At 43.5% G+C, this 26,475-nt stretch overlaps 1 protein-coding gene across 2 annotated transcripts in view; it reads left to right on the top strand.

Annotated features, from left to right (window-relative positions):
• The window catches only part of LOC126161554 (solute carrier family 17 member 9), a 112,295-nt gene that overhangs the window by 13,713 nt on the left and 72,107 nt on the right, over positions 1-26,475 (top strand). Inside the window, exons 2-3 of one of the 2 annotated variants that reach the window (XM_049917490.1) lie at positions 20,889-21,060; positions 21,367-21,540. In XM_049917490.1, the coding sequence (XP_049773447.1) occupies positions 20,904-21,060; positions 21,367-21,540 (331 nt within the window). In that variant the 5' untranslated portion in view covers positions 20,889-20,903. Of the gene's footprint in view, positions 1-20,888; positions 21,236-21,366; positions 21,541-26,475 lie in introns of both variants that reach the window. The other variant, XM_049917488.1, reaches the window with a different exon arrangement.

The raw sequence follows: 26,475 nt of genomic DNA, 5'->3' as shown, positions 1-26,475 counted from the left end.
TCTTGCTGTGGTGGAGACGCTTTGGTTTTTGATACCCAGTTGACTTGGCTGCCTCATATTCGGCAGCTTAAACAGACATGCTGGCGGCATCTTAATGCTCTTCGTAGCTTGAGTCACACCAGCTGGGGTGCCAACCGGTCTACACTTCTACGGCTGTACCAGGCGTTAAGTCAGTCCCGTCTCGATTACGGGAGCCTAGCTTATGGTTCGGCATCCCCTTTCACATTGCGGTTTCTGGACCCCATCCTTTACAGCGGGATCCAACTCGCCACTGGAGCTTTCCAGACAAGCCCTGTCGACAGCATACTTGTTGAGACAGGTGTCCCTCCATTGCAGTACCAGTGTCAACGATTACTGCCACTTATGCTATACACATTTGTAGCTTGCCCGGGCATCCCAATTATCATCTCCTGTTCCCTCATTCAGTCATCCATCTTCCGGAACGGCAGCCCCGGTCATGGTGTATGATCACGGTTCGTGTCAGAGCTCTTCTCTCTGGGCTTGAGGTTTCCGTCTTCCACTTCTTTTCCGGGCCCCTCTGCATATGCTCCCGTGGTGTGTGCCCCGCCCATGCCTTCAGCTCAATTTGGCACAGGGCCTGAAGAACTCAGTCCCTCCTGCGGCCCTCCGCTGCTACTTTCTTTCAATTCTTGCCATGTTTCAAGGCTCCGACGTTGTCTATACTGACGGTTCGATGGTTGCTGGTCGTGTCAGTTATGCTCTTACTCTAGGGTACCATTATGAACAACACTTGTTGCCAGCTGGCTGCAGTGTTTTCACTGCCGAGCTGGTCGCCATCTCTTGCACCCTACAGTATATCCACTCCTGCTCAGGTGAGTCCTTCATTATCTGTAGTGACACCCTGAGCAGTTTACGAGCTATCTACCAGTGTTTCCCTCGCTCTCATCTGGTGATGGCTATCCATCCCCTCCATACTCTTGACCATTGCGGCCGCTCTGTGGTCTTTGTGTGGACCTGGGCTCATGTAGGCATCCCGGGAAATGAATGTGTTGACACACTGGCCAAACAGGCTGTCGATGCACCAGCCTTGGAGATTGGCCTTTCAGAGAGTGACCTTAGGTCAGTTTTGCGGCAGAAGGTACATCGCACCTGGGGTGACGAATGGCGCACTCTTCCTTGACCCAACAAACTACGGGCCATCAAGGAGACTACCGGTGGGTGGCGCTCCTTCTTGCAGGTCTCCCGCAAGGACTCTGTTGTCCTCTGCCAGCTGCGCATTGGCCACACCTGGATAACGCACAGCTACTTATTGCGCTGCGAGGACCCATGTTTATGTTGCTGCTTTTAACTCTGCTCAGGCAGACATTTGCGCTACCTGATACACTTCCTGCACTTTTATCAGATGATGTTGCGATGGCAGATTTAGTTTTGAGTTTTATTCGTGCAGGGGATTTTTATCTCTTGATCTAAGTGTTTGTCCTTTTTTTGTGTCGAGTCTGGCCTTTGGCCTACGATTTTAGACTGGGGTTTTTAGTGTGTTTCTTAGTGGTTGGCTTTTCCTTTTTTTGTTTCTAGGGTCGGCCAACCACTGTCACACTCGGTGTGATTTTAATTCTTTTTGTCTGGTGTCTGTCTGTGTCTTTCTTGTCCTGTGTTGTCTCTTGTCATCTCCATTGTTTGTTTTTATTCCTTGTGGGGGTTCCAAGTTCATGGAAAAAGGGACCGATGGCCCTAGTAGCCTGGTCCCTTCAATCCCACAAACCAACCAGTCTCCATGTGGAGTAAAGGCTTTCTCCTATATTGCTTATTTCTAATCTCAAATGGCTCCAGAGTATTACTCAGGACGTCTTAACATATAAGTCAGCAAGTACCGTCTACTTCATTTTCTGTTTCTTGGGTGTCACCCAGTCATTGCTGTACTGTGGTCAGTCCTACCCACAAATGTTGCCAAACTGCTTTTCACTCATTCTTGTGTTCCAAACATCCCAATAACAAAGATAATGAGTCAATATATACATTAATAAAAGACAGACAAATCACAGAAACTTAATCTGTATACAGTATTACTTAATAGACAAGTGTTATAATGCTTATTTATACAACATCCAGGCTGGTCAGCACATCAAAACTCATTGTTACTCTGCTGGCTGGATCTGATCCCGTGCCACACACCTCCCTGTCCCAGGACCGGCACTGTTAGATGCACAGATATCTGGTCAGGTTAAGCTAGAAAGAAAGTAGCTATTCTTAACAATGATGATGCCTCCTCTATTACACTAAATAGGTGTTATTTATCTCCAATTAGTAGTATAATAGTTACTTGATTACACCAACATTTTTCAAGGAGAATAGTTACCTACATCTATAAATACAACCCAGACATGTTTACCGATGTTCTTTGCTTTGATCCTTTAAGGCATTCTTGCTTTTCTGACAGTGATGACATACAGAGAAACTTCTAGCAGGCTCCTCTACATCTTTTTCTGACATGTTGTGAGTGTGTTTATTTGCTTATTGGTTGGTGAACATATTTGCTCCTTGTACATAAAACTTTGTAGCTGTCTGTAGTGATGGTAACAAGATTATTTCAACCAAAGATGCTGACTCTCCTGTGGATGTTTTATGTACCTTTTGTTCTCCCCTGCTATTTTGGAAGAAAACTGTCACTTAAGTGGAGGTAACCCTCAACATGGTCAATGGATTTTCTGTTACCTTTAACATCTTCTATAAGAATATTGGCCATGGTGTCCATCATAATTTCTTGATGCAGAATCTTACTTGTTTCATTTGTCTAGATAAGCTCTTAGCGACATTCTGCTAACAGTACAGCATTATCAAAAAATAACAAACTAGAGCTTTTGATTGTTGATATTGATGCGGCATCCCTCATGATAGACCATCTCTTGGAACATACCAGTACCTTCAAACAAGCGCACTGGACAAAAAATCAGTGATCCGCAGGAGAATTCACATGGTTACAGTGTAAAACTGCCTCAAGCCCTGATAAAGCCTCACTTTAGTGAGAAACAGAATATACTTGTATCTACATGTTCTTCCTGGTTATCAGCTGAAGTCACTCATTGATTATTAGTTCTCATAGAGCTATTGCATTGTAGGGATGATGATCGTTACCTTTCACCCACTGTTCCAAATAGTTCAGATATTTTTTGTGGGATTAAGATTTGGTGATTTAGCAGACCATTTAAGTTGTTACAGGGTACTTGAGAGTTCATTGAAATGGGAATATGTGTGTGCAGTCCTGTAAATACAACTGATAACATTTTGGAGAATGGGAGTGTCCGCAGCATATTCATTTTGGAGGTGTAGAAGAAATATTATCGTTTGGTTACTGAGAATGTTGAAATAAATACCAGAGTTTGTGCTCAAGGTAACCAGAATGAATGGTCCCAAGTCATGGTATGAAGTACATGCCCAAAACATTGCAGTACCATCTCTGTCCTGAACTGTACACTCCACACACTGGGTATTATAAAACTACCTGAACTCGCATTAAAAATTGCCAGAAGTAACTGAATGGTGGAAAAAAGTATCTACACTAAATGAACCAGAATATTTGAAAGGAAAATGTGTAGCAAATGAGACAGGGAGAAAAAAAAATTGGTGTCAAAAAAGCTACACTTTTAGCTGAGATCCAAGCTATTCACGAGCAATGTAAAAATCTTCAATTTTGATCTACCAGATATTAGAATTTTAATTTGTACCAATTCATACTAAAAGTCATTAGCTTATTTTTGTGTTACTCATTACTTATAAATTACCAACAATGGTAATGTATTAAAAATGAATAAAATTAAAAATAATCTATTTAAATAAACATAATTCAATGTGTCTTCTTAATTTTTCTGAGTTTTGTACCAGATTTAATTGTCGACAGATAAAAAATTGTTAAAACTTTCATTGTCTTTATAATACGAATAAAATTTCAAAAGGAGGGAAAAGTATTACAAACTTCACTGGAAAACCTGGAAATATCAGGGAATTTTTTAATCATTTCTTTGTGGCTGCCCTCGGCTGCTAGTGTGCTTGATGCCTTGCATCATTTGAGAAGCGGCAAAAGCATCATTTGTCACAACACGTGACATGCCTCCAGTCAGCTACTGTCCAGTTTCTGTGTTGTCTGACCCTTGAAGGTATGCACTTTATGTAACACTCTGAGCAATGTCCTTTTACATGGTACCCAACTTCAAATGCCAATTGTATGCAGTTTCCTATTTTCACTTGGAAGTTGGTTGAGTTTGACCTCCGTTCACAGACGCCAACAATTCCTGTTGGGTTTGAAACCGATTGTCATTTACTGTACATGACAATTGTCTGTGATCCCTGTTTATTAGGGTCTTTCATGACCACTGTTCTTATATAATGTTTCATGGCTGTTAGTGGTATGCCATTGTGGCAGACCGTTCGTTGGAGACGTGTTGGACAGTTTACATTGATATATCAACAAATAGTGCAGCTTCATTCGTGGAGTGTTTACAACCATGTCCAAACACAGTAGCTCTTTTCTACCATCATGTCATATCTCCACATCAACTGACCATACTGTACTGATTCTGTAAACCTACTGCGATATATGCATTGCTTCACTACTGGGACTTATGTCTGCAGTGGAGGATCACATGATTACCTGGTATCATATTTAATATTTTGTGTGGTGAGCTGAATGAGCTGTATTGTTGGCATATTATGTCTTTAGGTTTGTGTAGATAATGACATTTGATATTAATAAATTTCAAATGCTGTGGTAGATGTTATGTGTTAATATTTGTACTTCCCTGTTATGTATTTAAGGACTGAGGTGACAAAGCTCATGGGATACCTCCTAATATTGTGCCAGACCTCCTTTTGCCCTGTGTAGTGCAGCAACTCGACATGGTGTGGGCTCAACAAGTTGTGAGAAGTCCCCTGCAAAAATAGTGAGCCAGGCTGCCTCTATAGCCATCAATAATTGCAAATGTCTTGTCAGTGCAGGATTTTGTGCATGAACTGACCTTTCAGTTATGTCCCATAATTGTTTGATGAAACTCTTGTTGGGTGATCTGGTTGGCCAAATCATTTGCTTGAAATATCCAGTTGTTGTTGTTGTCTTCAGTCCTGATACTGGTTTGATGCAGCTCTCCATGCTACTCTATCTTGTGCAAGCTTCTTCATCTCCCAGTACTTATTGCAACCTACATCCTTCTGAATCTGCTTACTGTATTCATCTCTTGGTCTCCCTCTACGATTTTTACCCTCCATGCTGCCCTCCAATGCTAAATTTGCGATCCCTTGATGCCTCAGAACATGCCCTACCAACCAGTCCCTTCTTCTTGTCAAGTTGTGCCACAAACTCCTCTTCTCCCCTATTCTATTCAATACCTCCTCATTACTTATGTGATCTACCCATCTAATCTTCAGCATTCTTCTGTAGCACCACATTTTGAAAGCTTCTATTTTCTTCTTGACCAAACTATTTATCATCCATGTTTCACTTCCATACATGGCTACACTCCATACAAAATACTTTCAGAAACGACTTCCTGACACTTAAATCTATACTCGATGTTAACAAATTCCTCTTCTTCAGAAACACTTTACTTGCCATTACCAGTCTACATTTTATATCCTCTAAATAGCAAAACTCCTTTACTACTTTAAGTGTCTCATTTCCTAATCTAATTCCCTCAGCATCACCCGACTTAATTCGACTACATTCCATTATCCTCATTTTGCTTTTGTTGATGTTCATCTTATATCCTCCTTTCAAGACACTGTCCATTCCATTCAACTGCTCTTCCAAGTCCTTTGCTGTCTCTGACAGAATTACAATGTCATCGGCGAACCTCAAAGTTTTTATTTCTTCTCCATGGATCTTAATACCTACTCCGAATTTTTCTTTTGTTTCCTTTACTGCTTGCTCAATATACAGATTGAATAACATCGTGGATAGGCTACAACCCTGTCTCACTCCCTTCCCAACCACTGCTTCCCTTTCATGTCCCTTGGCTCTAATAACTGCCATCTGGTTTCTGTACAAATTGTAAATAGCCTTTCGCTCCCGGTATTTTACCCCTGCCACCTTCAGAGTTTGAAAGAGAGTATTCCTGTCAACATTGTCAAAAGCTTTTTCTAAGTCTACAAATGCTAGAAACGTAGGTTTGCCTTTTCTTAATCTTTCTTCTAAGATAAGGCATAAGGTCAGTATTGCCTCACGTGTTCCAACATTTCTACGGAATCCAAACTGATCTTCCTGAGGTCGACTTCTACCAGTTTTTCCATTAGTCCATAAAGAATTCGCATTAGTATTTTGCAGCTGTGACTTATTAAACTGATAGTTCGGTAATTTCCACATCTGTCAACACCTGCTTTCTTTGGGATTGGAATTATTATATTCTTCTTGAAGTCTGATGGTATTTTGCCTGTCTCATACATCTTGCTCACCAGATGGTAGAGTTTTGTCATGACTGCCTCTCCCAAGGCCGTCAGTAGTTCTAATGGAATGTTGTCTACTCCCGGGGCCTTGTTTCGACTCAGGTCTTTCAGTGCTCTGTCAAACTCTTCGGGAGGACGACGGTTCAATCCCGTCTCCGGCCATCCTGATTTAGGTTTTCCGTGATTTCCCTAAATCGCTTCAGGCAAACGCCGGGATGGATCCTTTGAAAGGGCACGGCCGATTTCCTTCCCCATCCTTCCCTAACCCAAGCTTGTGCTCCGTCTCTAATGACCTCGTTGTCGACGGGACGTTAAACACTAAATCTCCTCCTCAAACTCTTCAAGCAGTATCATATCTCCCATTTCATCTTCTTCTACCTCCTCTTCCATTTCCATTATATTGTCCTGAATAACATCGCCCTTGTATAGACCCTCTATATACTCCTTCCACCTTTCTGCTTTCCCTTCTTTGCTTAGAACTGGGTTTCCATCTGAGCTCTGGATATTCATACAACTGGTTCTCTTTTCTCCAAAGGTCTCTTTAATTTTCCTGTAGGCAGTATCTACCTTACCCCTAGTGAGATAAGCCTCTACATCCTTACATTTGTCCTCTAGCCATCCCTGGTTAGCCATTTTGCACTTCCTGTCAATCTCATTTTTGAGACGTTTGTATTCCTTTTTGCCTGCTTCACTTACTGCATTTTTGTATTTTCTCCTTTCATCAATTAAATTCAGTATCTCTTCTGTTACCCAAGGATTTCTACTAGCCCTTGTCTTTTTACCTACTTGATCCTCTGCTGCCTTCACTACTTCATCCCTCAAAGCTACCCATTCTTCTTTTACTGTATTTCTTTCCCCCATTCCTGTCAATTGTTCCTTTATGCTCTCCCTGAAACTCTTTACAACCTCTGGTTTAGTCAGTTTATCAAAGTCCCATCTCCTTAAATTCCCACCTTTTTGCAGTTTCTTCAGTTTTAATCTACAGTTCATAACCAATAGATTGTGGTCAGAGTCCACATCTGCCCCTGGAAATGTCTTACAATTTAAAATCTGGTTCCTAAATCTCTGTCTTACCATTATATAATCTATCTGATACCTTTTAGTATCTCCATGATTCTTCCATGTATACAACCTTCTTTCACAATTCTTGAACCAAGTGTGATCTATGATTAATTTATGCTCTGTGCAAAATTCTACCTGACAGCTTCCTCTTTCATTTCTTATCCCCAATCCACATTCACCTACTATGTTTCCTTCTCTCCCTTTTCCTACTCTCGAATTCCAGTCACCCATGACTATTAAATTTTCGTCTCCCTTCACTATCTGAGTAATTTCTTTTATCTCATCATACATTTCATCAATTTCTTCATCACCTGCAGAGCTAGTTGGCATATAAACTTGTACTACTGTAGCAGGCATGGGCTTCGAGTCTATCTTGGCCACAATAACATGTTCACTATGCTGTTTGTAGTAGCTTACCTGCAATCCTATTTTTTTATTCATTATCAAACCTACTCCTGCATTACCCCTATTTGATTTTGTATTTATAACCCTGTATTCACCTGACCAAAAGTCTTGTTCCTCCTGCCACCGAACTTCACTAATTCCCACTATATCTAACTTTAACATATCCATTTCCCCTTTTTAAATTGTCTAATCTACCTGCCCGATTAAGGGATCTGACATTCCACACTCCGATCCGTAGAATGCCAGTTTTCTTTCTCCTGATAACAATGTCTTCGTGAGTAGTCCCCACCCGGAGATCCGAATGGAGGACTATTTTACCTCCAGAATATTTTACCCAAGAGGACACCATCATCATTTAACCATACAGTAAAGCTGCATGCCGTCGGGAAAAATTACGGCTGTAGTTTCCCCTTGCTTTCAGCCGTTCACAGTACCAGCACAGCCAGGCTGTTTTGGTTAGTGTTACAAGGCCAGATCAATCAATCATCCAGACTGTTGCCCCTGCAACTACTGAAAAGACTGCTGCCTCTCTTCAGGAACCACACGTTTGTCTGGCCTCTCAACAGATACCCCTCAGTTGTGGTTGCACCTACGGTACGGCCATCTGTATCGCTGAGGCACGCAAGCCTCCCCACCAACAGCAAGGTACATGGTTCATGGGGGAGGGGGGGGGGGGGATATCCAAAATGTTCTTCAAACCAGTCGTGGACAACTGTGGCCCGGTGACATGCCACACTGTCGTCCATAAAATTTCTGTTGTTGTTTGGGATCATGAAGTAAATCAATGGCTGCAAATGGTCTCCAGGTAGTCAAACATAACCATTTCCAGTAAATGATTGGTTCAGTTAGACCCACACTATTTTAGAGCTGCCACCACCACCTGGCACAATGCCTTGTTGGCAAGTTGGGTCTGTGGCTTTGGGCAGTCTGCACCACATGAACACTACCATCAGCTCTTACCAACTGAAACTGGGACTCATCTGACCAGGCCATGGTTTTCCAGTCCTCTAGTGTCCAACCAGTATGGTCACAAGATGAGAACAGGTGCTGCTCGCAATGTTGTGCTGCTAGCAAAGGTACTCATTTTTGTTGTCTGCTACCATAGCCCATTGACACCGAATTTCACCGCACTATCCTAACAGATACATTCGTCATATGTCCCTTCATTGATGTCTGTGGTTATTTCATGCAGTGTTGCTTGTCTATTAACATGGACAACCCTACACAGATGCAGCTGCATTAAGTGAAGGCCCTTGGTCACTGCATTGTCCTTGGTGAGATATAATGCAGAAATCTGGTATTCTCAGCACTCTCTCGACACTGTGGATTTCAGATTATTGAATTCCCTAGCAATATCCAAAATGGAATGTCCCATACTTCTAGCTCCAACGTCCACTCCACATTCAAAGTCCGTTAATTCCTGTTGTGCAGCCACAAACATGCTGGAAACCTTTTTGCACGAATCACCTGAGTGTAAATGAGAGCTCTTGTCAAAGCACTGCCCTTTTATACCTCATGTACATGTTACTTCTACCATCTGTATATGTGCATATCACTGTCCCATGACTTTTGTCACCTCAATGTATTTCATTCATGCTTCTGTTTCATCACCACAGAATATAATTCTTGAAATTAGTCTGAAATCTGAAAGCTGGATAGATCAAGTTAGGGACACCGATAAGGATGTCTCTTTTACCTACCTCAGCTCTCACCAAACTCCCATTCCAGTTACATCCAATAAGCATATCATGTCAGTCTCACATAGGCTCTTGCGCATGAGTGGTGTATCTGACTCACAGGCTTATCTTGCAAAAAAAATCTCAAGTTGAAGTGTTCTGTCCAGTGTCACTTATCAGTGCCAAATATATAACGAGTCAGTCACTCATAAAAATTTTCTCTCCTGATTATGACTTCAGTAACACATGTGAGTGTGTAGAAACTCAATTGTTAAATGACTGATGACATATATCAGTATCCCCATCTCATCCTGCCGTCACCCTCCACCTCCATGCCCCCCAGCGGGTTCGGGGGTTAGAATAGGCCCGCGGTATTCCTGCCTGTCGTAAGAGGCGACTAAAAGGAGTCTCACATGTTTCGGCCTTATGTGATGGTCCCCTCTCGGGTTTGACCTCCATCTTTCTAAATTATTCCGAAGAGCGAGCCAATTGGGGAAGGGCGCCTTACATGGTGCACTGTATCCGTCGTGCAATTAGACCTTTAGCCGTCTTTCTCGTCGTTGCAATGGTGTCCCGCTCGTTTTCGATCTCTTGGGCGATTACCACACTGCACTCTGCAGCGTTTCTTTTAACTGCGACGACGACCTTGGCCATTTTTTGCACCTAAGATCCAGCACGGTAGCCAGTCCATTGTGGTGGGGCCGCCATGTACCCTCTTGGTTGTAGCCCCCTGACAACACAGGGATCGCTCTACTGATGCCTGCGCCGTTAACTCCCCACGTATGCCAAGGAGTAGATGCCCATCGCCCCGGGGCATCGGGACTCCCGGCAATGGCCATCCTGCCAGGTGGCCTTTGCTGTGGCTGGGTGGCGCCCGTGGGGAGGGCCCTTGGTCGGAGTAGGTGGCATCAGGGCGGATGACCCGCAATGAAGCGTGGTACATCATCTCTCGCTGGTGGGCCACCACCAGCAGTCTCTAAGCGATCGAGGTCTAACCTCAACGGCAGGAAATACGATCCACGATCATTTCCCTCCCTGGCCACTCCATGGGAGGAACGTATGGCAAAAGAGGGCGGTGGAGACTATTCACCCCGGTTCCTTGTGTGTACGCGAGTTGATGGGGAATCGTTTATGTCAACCAAGCCCCAGTTTTTTGTGGAGCATTTAGAGGACAAGTTCGGGGAGGTGGAGGGCTTGTCCAAGATGCGCTCTGGTTCTGTGCTCATCAAAACGGCATCCTCTGCCCAGTCACGGAGGTTGCTCAATTGTGACAAGTTGGGGGATGTTTCAGTTAACATCACGCCGCATAAGAGTCTCAACATGGTCCAGGGTATAATATTCCACAGGGATCTTCTTCTGCAGTCCGACGATGAATTACGCGCCAACCTCGAACGACGAGGTGTTCACTTCGTCCGGCGCGTCCATCGGGGTCCGAGGGATAATCAGGTGGCCACCGGTGCCTTCATCTTGGCCTTTGAGGGTGATGTCTTACCCGAAAAGGTTAAGGTGATGGTTTACCGTTGTGATGTGAAGCCATATATCCCTCCTCCGATGCGGTGTTTTAAATGCTGGAAGTTCGGGCACATGTCATCTCGCTGTACTTCAAGCATCACGTGTCGGGATTGTGGACGTCCTTCGCATCCTGATACTCCATGTGCCCCGCCTCCTATCTGTGTTAACTGCGGAGAACACCATTCCCCCTGCTCGCCGGACTGTAGGATCTTCCAGAGAGAAAGGAAGATAATGGAATATAAGACCCTGGACCGCCTGTCCTACACCGAGGCAAGGCGGAAATTTGAGCGGCTACATCCTGTGCCAATGCCAACTAGTTATGCCGCTGCTGCAACACCAGTTCGATCTCAGCTCGGTCAGCATTCACCGGCCCCCTTGGTTGTGGGGGGCACTTCACTCCCTGTTGCTCCTGCTCCATCTACTTCAGGAGCAACACTACCCCAACCACCGGGGACATCTGTTCCCCCTTCACAGCCGGAGAAGCGTGAGCCTTCTTCGGCTCCTCTCGCTCGGAAGGGGTCCCTTGGGGCCCTCCCATCCCAGGCTTTGCCCATTGCCAAAGTGGACACCCGCAAGGTTGTCAAACAACCACCGGTCGCTGGTTGTAGGGCGTCACGGTCGTCTTCAGTCCCAGAGACTGACCCAGTGAGGCCCTCCCAGCCAGAACCACCTAAGGCTCAGCGCGCAAAGCAGTCAAAGAAAAAGGCTCCCAAGCATCCTGAAATTGCGGTGGCACCTGTCCCACCGCAACCTTCTCCCTCTGCGTCCGAGGATGAGGTGGAGATCCTGGCGTCCGCTGAGGACATGGATCTCGCCAGTCCCTCGGATGCAGTGGATAGCTGTTGTCCAGGTGGCGACTCAGTAGCAGCAGGGGCCCCGGAGGCGTAATCTGCCCCCCCAGTCCCTTCACGCCTTTCCCATCCATGGCTAATACCATCCTTCAGTGGAACTGCAGCGGTTTCTTCCACCATCTAGCTGAGCTCCGCCAACTTCTCAGCCGTCATCCTTTCCTTTGCATTGCTCTGCAGGAAACTTGGTTTCCAGCAATGCGAACCCCCGCCCTCCGTGGCTATCGGGGTTATTTTAAGAACCGAGCAGCTTATGAAAGGGTGTCTGGTGGCGTCTGCATCTATGTCCTTAACTCTCTTCACAGCGAGTTTGTACCTCTACAAACAGCTTTAGAGGCTGTCGCTGTTCGGGTGTGGATGCCACAGGCTATCACCGTCTGCAGTATTTACCTTCCACCTGATGGTGCTGTCGCACAGCATGTCTTGGCTGCTCTGATAGCCCAACTGCCGCCACCTTTTTTGCTGCTGGGTGATTTCAATGCCCACAACCCTCTATGGGGTGGGACTGTCTCCGATGTTCGCGGTCGGGCCGTGGAGCATGTGTTGGCTCAGCTCGACCTTAGCCTCTTGAACACCGGTGCTCCCACGCATTTCAGTGTGGCCCATGGCTCGTTCTCGGCCATCGATCTCTCTATTTGCAGCCCTGGCCTTGTCCCATCCCTCCACTGGAGAGTGCACCCTGACCTGTGTGGTAGTGACCATTTTCCCATCTATTTGTCACTGCCCCAGTGTCATTCTTCTGGGCGCTTGCCCCGCTGGGCTCTCCACAGGGCTGACTGGGCAGCTTTTACTTCCGCTGCAACCATTGAGTCTCCCCCACAGGGTGGCATTGACGAGGTGGTTCGTGTTTTAACCACGTCCATCATTTCAGCGGCCGAGGCTTCCATCCCCCGTTCTTCTGGCCTCCCTCGGAGGAAGACTGTCCCCTGGTGGTCGCCGGAGATTGCTGAGGCTATTCGCGACCGTAGGCGGGCTCTCCAGCGTCATAGGCGGCACCCGTCTCTGGAGACCCTCATCGCCTTTAAGAGGCTCCGTGCCTTCGCCCGCCGTCTTATTGCACGGCGTAAGCAGGAGTGCTGGGAGAGGTACGTCTCCTCCCTGGGCTCCCGTGTCTCGTCCTCGCACGTGTGGTCCCGGATCCGGCGGATTTATGGCTCCCAGACCCCTATGGGTGTCCCTGGGCTCTCCTTGGACGGCGCTGTCTGCACGGACGCTGCCGCCATTGCTGAACGGCTAGCCGCGCACTTTGCTCAGAGCTCTGCGACTGCTTCCTATCCCCCCGCCTTTCGCTCTCTAAAGGAGCGAGCCGAGCGGACGCCGTTCTCATTCCACACGCGTCATTATGAAACATACAATGCTCCTTTCAGCGAGAGGGAATTCCTCGCTGCCCTCGCCGATTGCCCTGATACAGCACCAGGACCGGACTGCATCCACGCACAGATGCTGAAGCATCTCTCCAGGGACTGCCAGAGACACATTCTCGCGATATTTAATCGCATTTGGAACGAAGGCGTGTTCCCGTCGCAATGGCGAGAGGGTGTTATTGTCCCCATCTTGAAGCCCGGTGCGGACCCACTGGCGGTGGACAGCTATCGTCCCATTACCCTCACCAACGTTTTGTGCAAATTGCTCGAACGTATGGTGGGGCGGCGTTTGTGTTGGGTCCTTGAGTCGCGCGGTCTCCTCGCTCCATCCCAGGGTGGCTTCCGCCGGGGCCGGTCTGCAGTGGACAATTTGGTACGGCTGGAATCTGCTGTCCGTACGGCCTTTGCCCGACGTCAGCATCTCGTTGCCGTGTTTTTCGATCTGCGGAAGGCGTATGACACCACATGGAGGCATCACATCCTCGCCACATTGCATGAGTGGGGTCTTCGTGGTCGGCTCCCGGCTTTTCTTCAAAGCTTTTTATTGCGCCGCTCTTTCCGGGTGCAAGTCGGTGCCACCTCTAGTTCCTCTTACATACAGGAAAATGGGGTCCCGCAGGGCTCGGTGTTGAGCGTCTCCTTATTTTTAGTGGCCATTAATGGTCTGGCAGCAGCAGTGGGGTCGTCGGTGTCTCCTTCTTTGTATGCCGACGACTTCTGCATCTCATTTAGCTCCACGACTACGGGAGTCGCCGAACGCAGGCTGCAAGTCGCCGTTCGCAAGGCAGCATCATGGGCTCTGGCTCACGGTTTTCAGTTCTCTGCACCCAAGACTCGAGTTATGCACTTCTGCAGGCGTCGGACGGTCCACCCTCATCCTGAACTTTACCTCGACGGCCACCTGCTTGAAGTGGTGGACACTTGCCGCTTCTTGGGACTCGTGTTTGATGCCCGGCTCACATGGGTTCCTCATGTTACTCAGCTGAAGCAAAAATGCTGGCGGCACCTCAACGCCCTCCGCTGCCTTAGCCACACGTCTTGGGGTGCAGATCGCTGCACGCTGCTGCGGTTGTACCGAGCCCTTGTGCAGTCCCGGCTTGATTATGGGAGCCTGGCCTATGGGTCTGCGTCCCTCTCAGTGTTGAAGTTGTTAGACCCCATACACCACTGTGGGGTTAGGCTTGCCACTGGCGCTTTTCGCACCAGCCCCGTGGATAGTCTACTGGTGGAGGCCGGGGTTCCCCCGCTGCGGACTCGCCGCCATCGTCTGCTCGTCGACTATGCTGTCCACGTACATTGCTCGCCAGATCATCCCAATCGTCGCCTGCTTTTCCCTGCTATGGTCCTCCATCTGCCCGAACGGCGACCTAGGTCTGGGCTTTCCGTCGCTGTCCGCGTTCAGTCCCTGCTGTCGGAATTGGGTTCATTCCCTCTTCCGCCTCCCTTCCGGGTCCGTGCACCTACGCCTCCCTGGCGTTTGTCCCGGCCGTCCATCCGTCTGGACTTGGCACAGGGACCCAAGGACTCGGTTCCGCCTGTGGCCCTCCGTCGCCGTTTTCTTGCTCTCCTCGCCTCATTTTCGGACAGTGAGACTGTCTACACTGATGGTTCCCTGGTTGATGGTCGCACTGCCTACTCTTTTGCTCATGCTGCTCATGTTGAGCAGCGCTCCTTGCCGGCTGGCTGCAGTGTTTTTACTGCAGAGCTGGTGGCCATATTGCGCGCTCTTGAGCATATGCGTTTCTGCTCAGGTAGGTCTGTCATCATCTGCAGTGACTCCCTGAGCAGCCTTCAGGCCATCGACCGCTGTTATCCCTCCTCTCCTCTGGTGTCCTCCATTCAGGAGAGTGTTTCCGCCATTGCCCGTTCTGGTCGTTCGGTGGTCCTGGTTTGGACGCCCGGTCATGTTGGCATCCCAGGGAACGAACGTGTAGACAGGCTGGCCAAAGGGGCGATCGACGCCCCGGCTTTGGAGGTCGGCCTTACGGCTCGCGACCAGCAGATGGTGTTGCGCCGTAAGCTGATTGGGGTGTGGGCTGCTGAGTGGCGTGGCATGACAGCCCCGAATAAACTGCGGGCTGTCAAGGGGACGACCGATGTGTGGCGTTCCTCCCTGCGGGCTTCTCGCAGGGACTCGGTAGTCCTGTGTCGGCTGCGCATCGGCCATACATACCTGACGCACGGCCATCTGTTGCGTCAGGAGGATCCCCCCTTGTGTCGGTGTGGGTCCCGGCTGACGGTCGGCCACATTTTGCTGGAGTGTCCTCGACTGCGCACACTCCGGCAATCTTTTAATCTCCCGGGCACTTTGGCTTTGATTTTATCTGACGATGCCTCCATGGCTGATGCCGTTTTAAATTTTATCCGTGGTAGTCCGTTTTATGGTTCGATTTAGGGAGGTCTTGCACCTTTCCTTTTCTGTGTCTTTTGTCCTTGTGTCTGTTGCTGTTCTGGTGTGCCGTGAGATGGTTGGCTCTTTCCCTTTTTTGTTCTCATGGTCAGTCAACCAGTCTCCGGCCGTCTTCCTTTCTTCTGTTTCTTTCTGTCTGGTGTTCCTCTGTCCTGTTCTTATCTGTAATGTTTGTTGCTCCATTTGTGTTCTTTTAGCGCCTGGGGGGATGTCTCCTCCCCCTTTGGTTTTTACCTGCTCCGTGGATTTTCGGCTCGCCTGATTTTGGAATGGGGGACTGATGACCTTCGCTGTTTAGTCCCCCTTAAACATCCCAACAACCACCACCATCCACCTCCATGTGTAACCAAGTGAGGTGGTCCAGTGACTGGCACACTGGACTCCCATTTGGGAGGGTGATGGTTCAAATCCAGATTTAGTTATCTGTCATTCCCCTAAATCACTTTAAGCAAACTCTGAAATGGTTCCTTTGAAAAGGATGTGGTCAAGTTCCTTCCTCATTCTCATGTAATATGAGCTTGTGTTCTATCTCTAATAACCTTGCTACCAGTGGGACATTAAAATTCAGTCTTTCTTCCTCCCTTCCTAGTGTCAGATATTGCAGCCATCCAACCTCTGAATCAATCACGTTAATACAATTGTTACAAATCATATTTTTTTTAAATATGTGATTTCCTTAAATATCCCCAAGGACAATTTCTTTAATTACTTCCTAACTAATTTTTAGTGTCATGGGATATTAAACTCTATAACCTTTCTTTCTTCCTCCTCTCTAATCTCTCTACTTGACCACTAACTCTTCTTGAGCAATTTAGGCGATTTGTCGAAGGTACTGAATACTTTTCAAAAAAGCAATGTATATTTATTACACAAACATTCACATCAGGTGTACAAAGTAAGCAGTTCCAGAAAAGTTTAGGCCTGTAGTCAAATGTGCATATAATGCAAGGCTGCACTTGACCTCACAAACACGTATTGTGCAGTTATATATATATGAAACTGAATAATCAGTTCCAGGAGTAGGTGTTGATATGTATACATTTAACAAAACTCCACGTCTGTCTAAATGAACAGACAAAAAATAAATCAGGGTTCAAGAAACTTTACCTTTTGTGGCATTCACCCCTAATGATAGCACATTGGTGGATTAATGCCCAAAAACTGACACACTGAACAGCTGTAGTTTATGCAAGATAGTAATTTCACTGAGAGGCAAGCACTTGTCACTGCCCAAAACACCCTGTATCTTTTACTTACTCAACCATAGTGTATTCACAGCTTCAAACTTATAGCCACAACTCAGCTAATGACAAGTCAACAACTACCTCCACTCCACCACGTGTTATGGTTCTATACGTTGTTTACAGTGGACAACATTTATACCAATATTTCACAAATTAGACTTATTCCCTGTAATTATGTAATTCTAGTCAATAGCATAATATAATTAGCACTCATTTCCTTGCATTCATAAACAATTTCTAAGCATTAGTAAACAGAAATTAATTAGGTCCCACCTTTGAAGCAGAATTTAAGTTGTATCCATTATTATGTTTTTATACCAACAATGAAACCTTTAAAAAAAATAATAAAAAAAAACTTCAAAATTCCTACGTAATATTGAAGGTAAAATCAAACATTCCTATGATCAGAAACCTTAGTACTTAGCAACCAAAAAAACATAAACTATTGTCTGAACAGTAGTATGAAAAACATACTGTGAAGTAGTTTTCATATTTACTAGGTAATTGTGGATTAAAAGTAAATTCTAAAAACAATGAAACAATTTGTTCATTTTAAGAATGACAGAGTAGGTGGAATTATTCAGTACTGCTACATTTAAAGATACTAGGGTTTTTATTCTACTGTCCCATAATTTTTCCATGTTAAAGACTTTTTTTGGAAAAAATTACAATCTATCTATAGAGATTAAGTGGGTGATTGATTGCTCAATTCTTTTATTTTTTTATGTTACACAATCACATCAGTACTTCACAATGCCTTTACATGATTTGAGCAACCAGAGAGCATCTTCAGGCTAAAGACAAATGTGGAAAGCAATAATGTAACATTCCCATTGTAATATCAACAGTGCTCATTGCCAACAGTGGGAATGTTACATCAGTGCTGCCATTAGCATGAAGATAACCACTGGCTGGTCAAACTAGTTTTGTCAGTTTGAAATGCTCATGTGATTATGTCATATAAAATATAAAAGAACTTCATGTGCAGCCAGGGAGTGAAAGTGGCTCTTAATCTTAAGTCAGAAAAACTGTGAAAAATAAAAATCAGTCAGGTAACAATGGTTTCTTCCACTACTTTCGTGCAAATAACACTCTTACACTACTCTCTCCCAACCTCACGTTCCATGAGTCACTTGCTTGTGAACAATTCACATACAAGACCTGTCCCCACCTGTTATAACCTTTATGCAAATGGTTCAAATGGCTCTGAGCACTATGGGACTTAACTTCTGAGGTTATCTGTCCCCTAGAACTTAGAACTACTTAAACCTACCTAACCTAAGGACATCAGACAAATCCATGCCCGAGGCAGGATTCGAACCTGCGACCGTAGTGGTCGTGCGGTTCCAGACTGAAGCGCCTAGAACCAGTCAGCCACTCCAGCCGGCTAACCTTTATGCAGTCATTGCCTATTCAGTCAGAGGTGGGGGCACCTTTACCACAACTACTGTCAGTATGGCAGCTATGTATCACCACAAAGCACATGCCTTAATCCTACCATGGGTCCTTTCGTGGATAGTGAGTCTAATTTTTATCTTGGTGCACTGATATGCCACACTCATACTGTTGTTTAGTTCTTCATTTTATTAGACTCCTTTTTTCATTCAGTATTTGTAATATTTCTATTGTGTATGCTTCTGCCTAATTTTGTGTTATTTACTTCTAATTAGCGTGTTCAACTGTAAACTGTTTATACTATATACATTCTTGCTTGCAATGATTCATGCTACATTTCATAAACTATCTGAAACAAAGTCTCATCTCATTTTGTTGCGCATCATGAAAGACTTTTCCTGTTGCACATGAAGTTCTTTTATATGACATAGTAATTGCACAAGCATTTCACAATGACAAAACAAGTTTTGGCCAGCCAGCAGTCATCTTCATGCTAAAGGCAGCTGTGCTGTAACATTTCCATTGCACTGACAAGATTTATAACACATATCACACCCACCTACATTGATTTTCCAGGAGGAAGGTCCACTTTAGTACATCATAATTCCTCACATGGTACTCCACTTCTTGTGGATACTGGACAAGAGAAATTTCAGATTTAGGCAGTTCAGTTTTGTAATTCTTCATGCTTTCCCGGCGATCTGTTGACACTTTGGATATTCGGGAATCCAGCCGGATGTTTGCGTCGTTCTCGCACGATATTTCATCAGCGTGCCTCGCTGTCTTCTTCAGGTGCTACCTGGGACTGGTCCTTGGGTTGATCGAGTCCAGTATTTATGCCTGGAAGGAGCTGGGCATTCCCTAATCGGTCCCCACCGAGTCGAGTGTTCCATCTGTGGTCCGCACCCACCAAACTCAGCTTCAACGGACCCCTCCAGTCGCGGATGTTCCGACTGCCGTCGGCACCCGTTTTGGCTGTGGTAGTCATCTGAGGTGTGTCAGACCCAATCTGAGATGTTGGGTACTCTATCTCAACCATAACCACAACCGTTGAGGACGGCCAAAACGGGCGCTGACGGCAGTTGGAACATCCGCGACTGGAGGGGTCCATCGAAGCCGAGTCTGGCGGGCGCGGACCACAGATGGAACACTCGACTCGGCGCGGACCGATTAGGGAACACCCAGCTCCTCCCAGGCATAAATACTGGACTCAACCGACCCAAGGACCAGTCTCAGGTAGCACCTGAAGAAGACAGCGAGGCACGCTGTTGAAATATCGTGTGAGAACGACGCGAACATCCGGCTGGATTCCCGAATATCCAAGATGTCAGTTCAATTTTGTTTTTACACAACTTCAATTCAGGCACATAGTTTGAAATGTACAGAAAATTTTAAAAAAGTAACAGTTTTATGTGCTCAAAGCTTCATATATAAATAAATCATTAAAGTTGTGGAAATGCCAATTCAGTTTCGCAAATTTAGTAGCTACTATTCCAGTGCATCTATTGGCTTCAAGACCAGTCTGGTTTTTTGACATCACAAATCTACCCAGGTGCTTAGATTTATCTACAGATTTTACTCTCACTGCCGTTACAGATATGTTAAGGTTCTTGATTTTCAGGAAAAATTTCAAAAGCCATTATTTCAGTTTGTATCTCATTTATTTTGAGTGCAAACCTGTTATTTGATATGTGAATCCTGGTTGTGCTTTCCTGGAATCCCTTTCTAGTACTGACTTCTCAGACAAGTAATTAACTGTCTTCTTGCATTAGGGTGACTTTGGTATCCTCATCTGATACCAACAAGAGTGCAGATGAGGAAACAGTTGATACCTTCAGGATGGGCCACCAGCGAGTTTGTGATCAAAGCTCCACTCACAACCTGCACAATCAGCAGGCAAATGGGTTGATGTCTAATGGCTAGTCTCCGATGGAGGACCAACCATCACTTACTACTTCAGTACTGTGTTCATGGTTATACATCTTTGTATATTATCTATTTGCTTACAGCACTATTACATTGGGTGTGGACTCAGTGATCAACTTGCTTCTTGGATGCTTTTCTTTTTTATTATTGATGAAGCTTGGATTTGGTTACAGAATTAATTGGGCTTTTGTTGATACAGACAGTGAACTAGTTCATGACAAACTCAAGCTAATGTCTGTAACAATGCAAAAGAAATCATTAATGTCAGTTGAAACATATGTTATACCCTGTCATATTTATCCAAAAAAGCACGTTCTTTGCCCATTTCTGTTATCAGCAATCATAACTTGTTTTATACATAAAAAATGCTCATAAATACATGTTAATCTTATCTCATCAAGAGGTATAATCCTCAACAATATGAACTCAGTCAATAAAACTAATACATCAACATGCCCATGTGCACCTCCCCATCATAATGCATCTTCCATTCTGTTAAAAAACATAGATCAGTTGGTGTGACCATTATTGTGTTTTACTAGGTGTACCTCAGAGGAGTGTCAACATCTTTGTTTTCCATGACTTATTATTTAAACATGGATGTTTGTCATTGCTTTTTCCTATGTAAGATTTATATGCTTTTTCTTTATTTCCAGAAATGAAAAACGTAGATGGCTGCTCACATTATTTTTGGGGACCTCAGCTCTTTATGCAAGCAGGACTTCTGTCCCCCTTGCTATACCAGAAATTACCAAGGAACGTGGCTGGAGCAAAAAAGACTCAGGGATGATACTGTCGAGCTTTTTTTGGGGGTACACTCTGACTCAGGTGTTTGGTGGTTATTTGAGTGATAGAATTGGAGGACAAAAAGTAATATTAATTGCTGGGATTGGATGGTGCATTGTTACTTTTTTCATGCCTCAAATGATATGGCTGTTTTCAGATACCAGTATTTCTGTCAATTTTATTGTATTCATAAGAGTTTTGCATGGAGCATTTCAAGGTGATTGTTTACACAATTTTAAGTGTAATTTACAAATATAGATATTATGCAGAACATTAAATAATGATGATATATATTCCACAATTAAGTTTTTAAGAGGATTTATTGTAATAATTGTATTCTTCTGATAGGTGTCCATTTTCCCAGCATGAGCAGCTTAACTGCACAGAAAATTACAGAGAAGGAGAGAGCCTCATTTTTTAGTATCTTAACATCAGGGTCTGCTGTTGGCACTCTGTTCACTGGTGTTGTGGGATCAAATGTGTTGGAATATTATGGATGGCCATTTGTGTTCTACTGCATTGGTAAGTAACTTCCACTAAATTCCTTAATATAATTTTTTTTTTATAAATGCCTCATTTTAGAGTGTTGTTATCAGCTCACATTTTCGCAAACTAATTTTAAAATTTTGATGATTTTGATCTTTTAGTTACCAAAGTTAATAGCAGAGAGGCACAACTAAATGCTGAATAATCCCTTGGATATAACAACTGCAGTGTTAACAAGTGTTTTTGCCAATTTATTCAACAAAATCAGTTCTAACTAGTTTGAATGGGACCTCAGTACAAGTGTAAAAGTTTTAGCAAACATTAACATCAGCACACAGACTGAGTGAAATAAATTGTTGTTTAACTAAATTGAAACATTGAATACAGCTTCCAACATAAAAACTGATTAAAAGTTACTTTTTACTATCAACAAATTATAAAATAATAAGCAAAACCAAAAATTTTAAATCCCTCATAATGAAGATGTACAGGAAAGTTGCTTCAGAGTTTCAAATACAGAATTTTATACAAAATTGGAGCTGTTGCTTTCTCTGTCAAAATAATCTGCATTATGCTTGACAATGAAATAAAAGCTTTCTTTGATTGTTTAAATTTTTATGCCCTTTGGTATCATTTTCAGACAACTGCAAAGATTGCCAAAGGATATTCTTACCTCAGAGAATGATTATTAGAATAATGTACAACAATATTCATTATGTGTATGTGAAATGCTGTTCATTTACTGTTCACTTCTTATTGCATTCCAAGTCCTTTCCATTGAAGAAAACACTTGTCTGCCCCCATAAAACATTTTGAGTGTGTTATGTGGGCACCTACCATCACAGTAGTCACTTACTGTTAAGACTGAACCATCAGGAGCATTCCTGTATAGTTGTTCCACCAGTCTCTTACCACTTATCACTCAACATCTGCTCCATTGCTTCACAACCTGGTTGTATAAACATATATAATAACAGATAAGTTTTATTGCAGTATGAGTAAACTTCCACAAAAATGTGTACACTGTCTTTAAATCGCTGTATTTATTCAGCTTTGCATCCTGTATGTATGTTTGTTGAACACTGAAAGTGCTCACAGTTGCATGCAAAATCAGATAAATTAATGTTCTGGTATCATCCTATAACATTGATTTGCATGGTACAGGTCATCCATTATAAGTCTCTTATCACTGTCTACAAACATTCAAGATCCCAAAGATGTGGAAGAAATAGAAGATAGTAGTGATATTGAAACCTTGAAAGGCAGGTCCCAACCAAATAACTACTGCCAAATAATGCTTGTATGCGTATAAATCTATATACTTTTGATAAACCAACACCAGACCATACTCTCATTTCTTGTATGCATATGATCTGGGTATTACTGTACAGTGACAGAACTTTGAGGAAGCAGGAGGGAAAATGGGAAACTTGTTTATTTATTATTCACATAGTTTACACCCACATTGAAGCACTAAAATCGAACATAATACAACAGAGTCTACAATGATTAAGTGTAAGTCGTAGCAGCCAGCAATTTCTTCGTTTCCCAAAATTTCTTCATTTGCTGTAATCTGGCTGCTCATTCTTTTGCAGATATAATATACTTCTTCCGTTCTGATGGTTTGAATGTTAGCCATGTGTATTTGTTCTTCAGAAGCAGTTTCTCTTCTCTGTGTTGAATTTGGTGCGTGGTGATGTTCAATTCATCCAGATCACTTTGTACTTCTTTAAACCCGATGTTTTTGGTTTTACTGTCAGGATTCTAGTATTTGGTAGGCGAGATATGTGGCCAAAAAATGCAATCCTTCTTTTCCACATTGCATCATTAATGGATTCACTTTCTTTATAACTACTGAATTGGGCAAAAGTCTCCAGTGCCCATTAAATTGATGTTTTTTACTGATAATATTCAGAGTATTCTTCTATCAACTTTCTGCTATTTATCAGTTGTTGCTTGAGTATTTGGTTTGAATAGTGTTTCACTTGCATATGTTGCTTCAAGTTTAACAACAGAGGAGTAATGTTAAAACTTAGTATTTATTGAGAGAGATCATTGTTTGTAGGTTGGCCATGTGGTTCTCTGCGCTCGCTGTAGTTTTAATGTTCTACTAGCAATTGATGCTCTTTCATTAGCATTCCAGGTAATAATCTCACCAAGATATTTAAACTTTTTTACTACTTTTATTTTTTGATCATTATGGAGTATTATATGGGATGTGTCAACTGGGAAGCTGGGCATCATTTCTGTTTTCTCAAACGAAATTTGCAATTCAACCTTTACCGCTAATCGTTCGAGTTGTTCTATCTGAACCTTTGCTTCATCAGTATTGTTTGCTAACAGTGCCAAATCATCTGCAAATGCAAGGCAGTTAAGTCAGATTTTTCTTCCAATCTTAACAGACGGTAGGTATATCTTGTTCCAGTGATTTTCTCCAGCACCCAATTAAACAATAGTGGAGACAATCCATCGCTTTGTCAAAGGCCAGTATGAATATCAAAAGGTTCAGAGAATTTGTTTCAGAACCTTACTTTAGCTTCGGTATTTTGAAGGGTGACTGCAAAGAGGTTGACAAGTTTCTGATGTAAACTAAATTCTTTAAGAATTGACAGTAGGGATTCACGATGGATACTATCGTAGGCTTTTTTAAAATCAACAAAGGTGATCACTAGCTTCTAGTTCCTGAACCTTTGATGTTTCATTAGCCATTTGAGACTAATAATTTGATCAGGACAGCTTCATCCTGACCGAAAGCCTCCTTGATATTCTTCACTATCAAGCTGTTCATGAATTCTGAAATACAGAACCTTGGAAAAAATTTTATAAGTAATATCCAGCAGCGATATACCCCTATAATTATTTGGATCTGATCTATCTCCTTTTTTGTGTAGTGGATGGATTATTGCAACATTCCATTCCTCTGATAATTTCTCAGTAATCCAAATGTCAGTAAGATGTTTGTGTAAGTTCAGAATAGTTTGTACATTTGCATATTTACAAAGTCCTGCCACTAGTAGGTTCTCACCTGCTGCTTTATAATTCTAAAGTGAGTTAATCGCTGCTTGTACTTAATCTGGATGTAGTGGTATAACTCTTTCTAAATGCATTTTGTTTCTTGGATAGGGGTCAAATTCCAAATGATGTTCAGGTTTCGCACTATTTAGTAACTGTTTGAAATATTTAACCAGTATCATTGAATTGTCATAATTGTTATGTGCTACCTTTCTGTTTGCATCCTTAATCATAAGAGTAGGTGGAGGGTAATTCAGCTGGTACTGTTTGAATGTCTGATAGTAATCTCTTGTCTTGTGACGATTTAAAGCATCCTTGATAGATTTTAGTGAGTCCTTATGAAACTGCCTTTTGACCCTTCTAATTTCTTTGGCGGTTGATCGTCTAGCATTTATTAGTTCCTCTCTGGAGCTTTCAGTTCTCTTTTGTTGGTCATTTAACCAGGCCTTAGTCTATGTTGAATCGCTACATCGCATTCCTCATTCCACCAAGCATGTTTCTTGTGTTTCCGTACAAGAGCTACTTCTTCAGCCAAGGCTTTTAATCGATTGACAGTGGCTTCTAGATTGTCACTTAAAGGTATTCTTGCTCTCTCGTTATATATCTGATTATTAATAATATAACTAGGGTCATATGCTCTCTTTGTATCTAACTTTTGAGGTTTGCTTTTTCTTTTAGGTGTCAGTTTCATTTTAATTTTTGAAATGTGGTGGTCTGAATCAACATCGATGCCATGCAGCACTTTAACATTATAGATTTCCTGATGGAATTTCTGATTCATGGCCACATGATATCTGGTACTCTCCTAGCTTGATGTTAGGGCATTTCTATGTCATTAACTTATGTGGTCTTCTCTTAAAACTTGTTGTCTTCAAAACCAATCCATTTGTAGTACAAAATTCAATTAACTGTTCCCCGTTTTCTTGTTTGTAAGTTTATGCGCTGGCCATCACTCCACCACACATCAAAATTTCTTCTCTCGTCCTATCTTCGCATTACAGTCGTCAAGCAGAATTTTAATGTTAGTCTCCAGTATGGTCCTTACTAGTTGATCAAGTTCATCCCAGAATTTTTCCATTCCATCCTTGTCGGTTCTATTTTTAACATTAGTTGGAGCATGAATATTTATCAGTGTGTATCTTCTGTTTTCCACCTTAATTGTTAACAATGCCATTCTTGAGGAATTGGATGAAAAATACTCAGTGGAGTCCAATATTCTATTATGTTGCAAGAAACGCACACCGAATTGGGGAACATTTTCTATTACGTTTTCTCCTGGTGTTCCCTTATAAAGTCAATATCCTCCTGATTCGATTGGGTCTTGGTCAGTATTGCATAACTCTTGAAAGGCTGTGATAACTATGTTCTGTTGATCTAAGCACTCAGTCTTCAGGCCACAAGCGGCCCATCGGGACCATCTGAGTGCCATGTCATTCTCAGCTGAGGATGCAGATAGGAGGGGCATGTGGTCAGCACACTGCTCTCCCGGTCGGTATGATGATTTTCTTTGACCAGAGCTGCTACTATTCGGTTGAGTAGCTTCTCAGTTGGCATCACGAGGCTGAGTGCACCCCGTGTTGCTCTAAGACATCTGTTAAATGTTTCAATTTACCAACTTTCCTTAAAGAATTAATATTTACTGTTGCAGAATATGAAAATCTTCCTTGTTTGTTAAATTTTAGCACCTTCTTATGTGGAATATGTTGCATGTTTGTTTGTTCATTCAGTGAATCACTAGGCACTCCGACTCATAGTTGTCCTCTATGTGACACCCCTCTATATCCGAATGGTGTCTTCGCCTGGATAATCTCGTCGTGACTGTCCAAACCATTGGCTTCTTTCAATAGAAGACTCCTCATATTTGTTTGATTGTTTGATCAATGATCAAGTGTCCAAGCAAGGTCAGTGTTTACAATTCCAGATGTGATCTGGAAAGGTGTTGGGTGAATTATGGATGGT

The sequence above is a fragment of the Schistocerca cancellata genome, chromosome 2 (assembly GCF_023864275.1).
Source record: "Schistocerca cancellata isolate TAMUIC-IGC-003103 chromosome 2, iqSchCanc2.1, whole genome shotgun sequence".
Classification (NCBI taxonomy): domain Eukaryota; kingdom Metazoa; phylum Arthropoda; class Insecta; order Orthoptera; family Acrididae; genus Schistocerca; species Schistocerca cancellata.
This window is presented reverse-complemented; position numbering and strand designations above follow the sequence as displayed.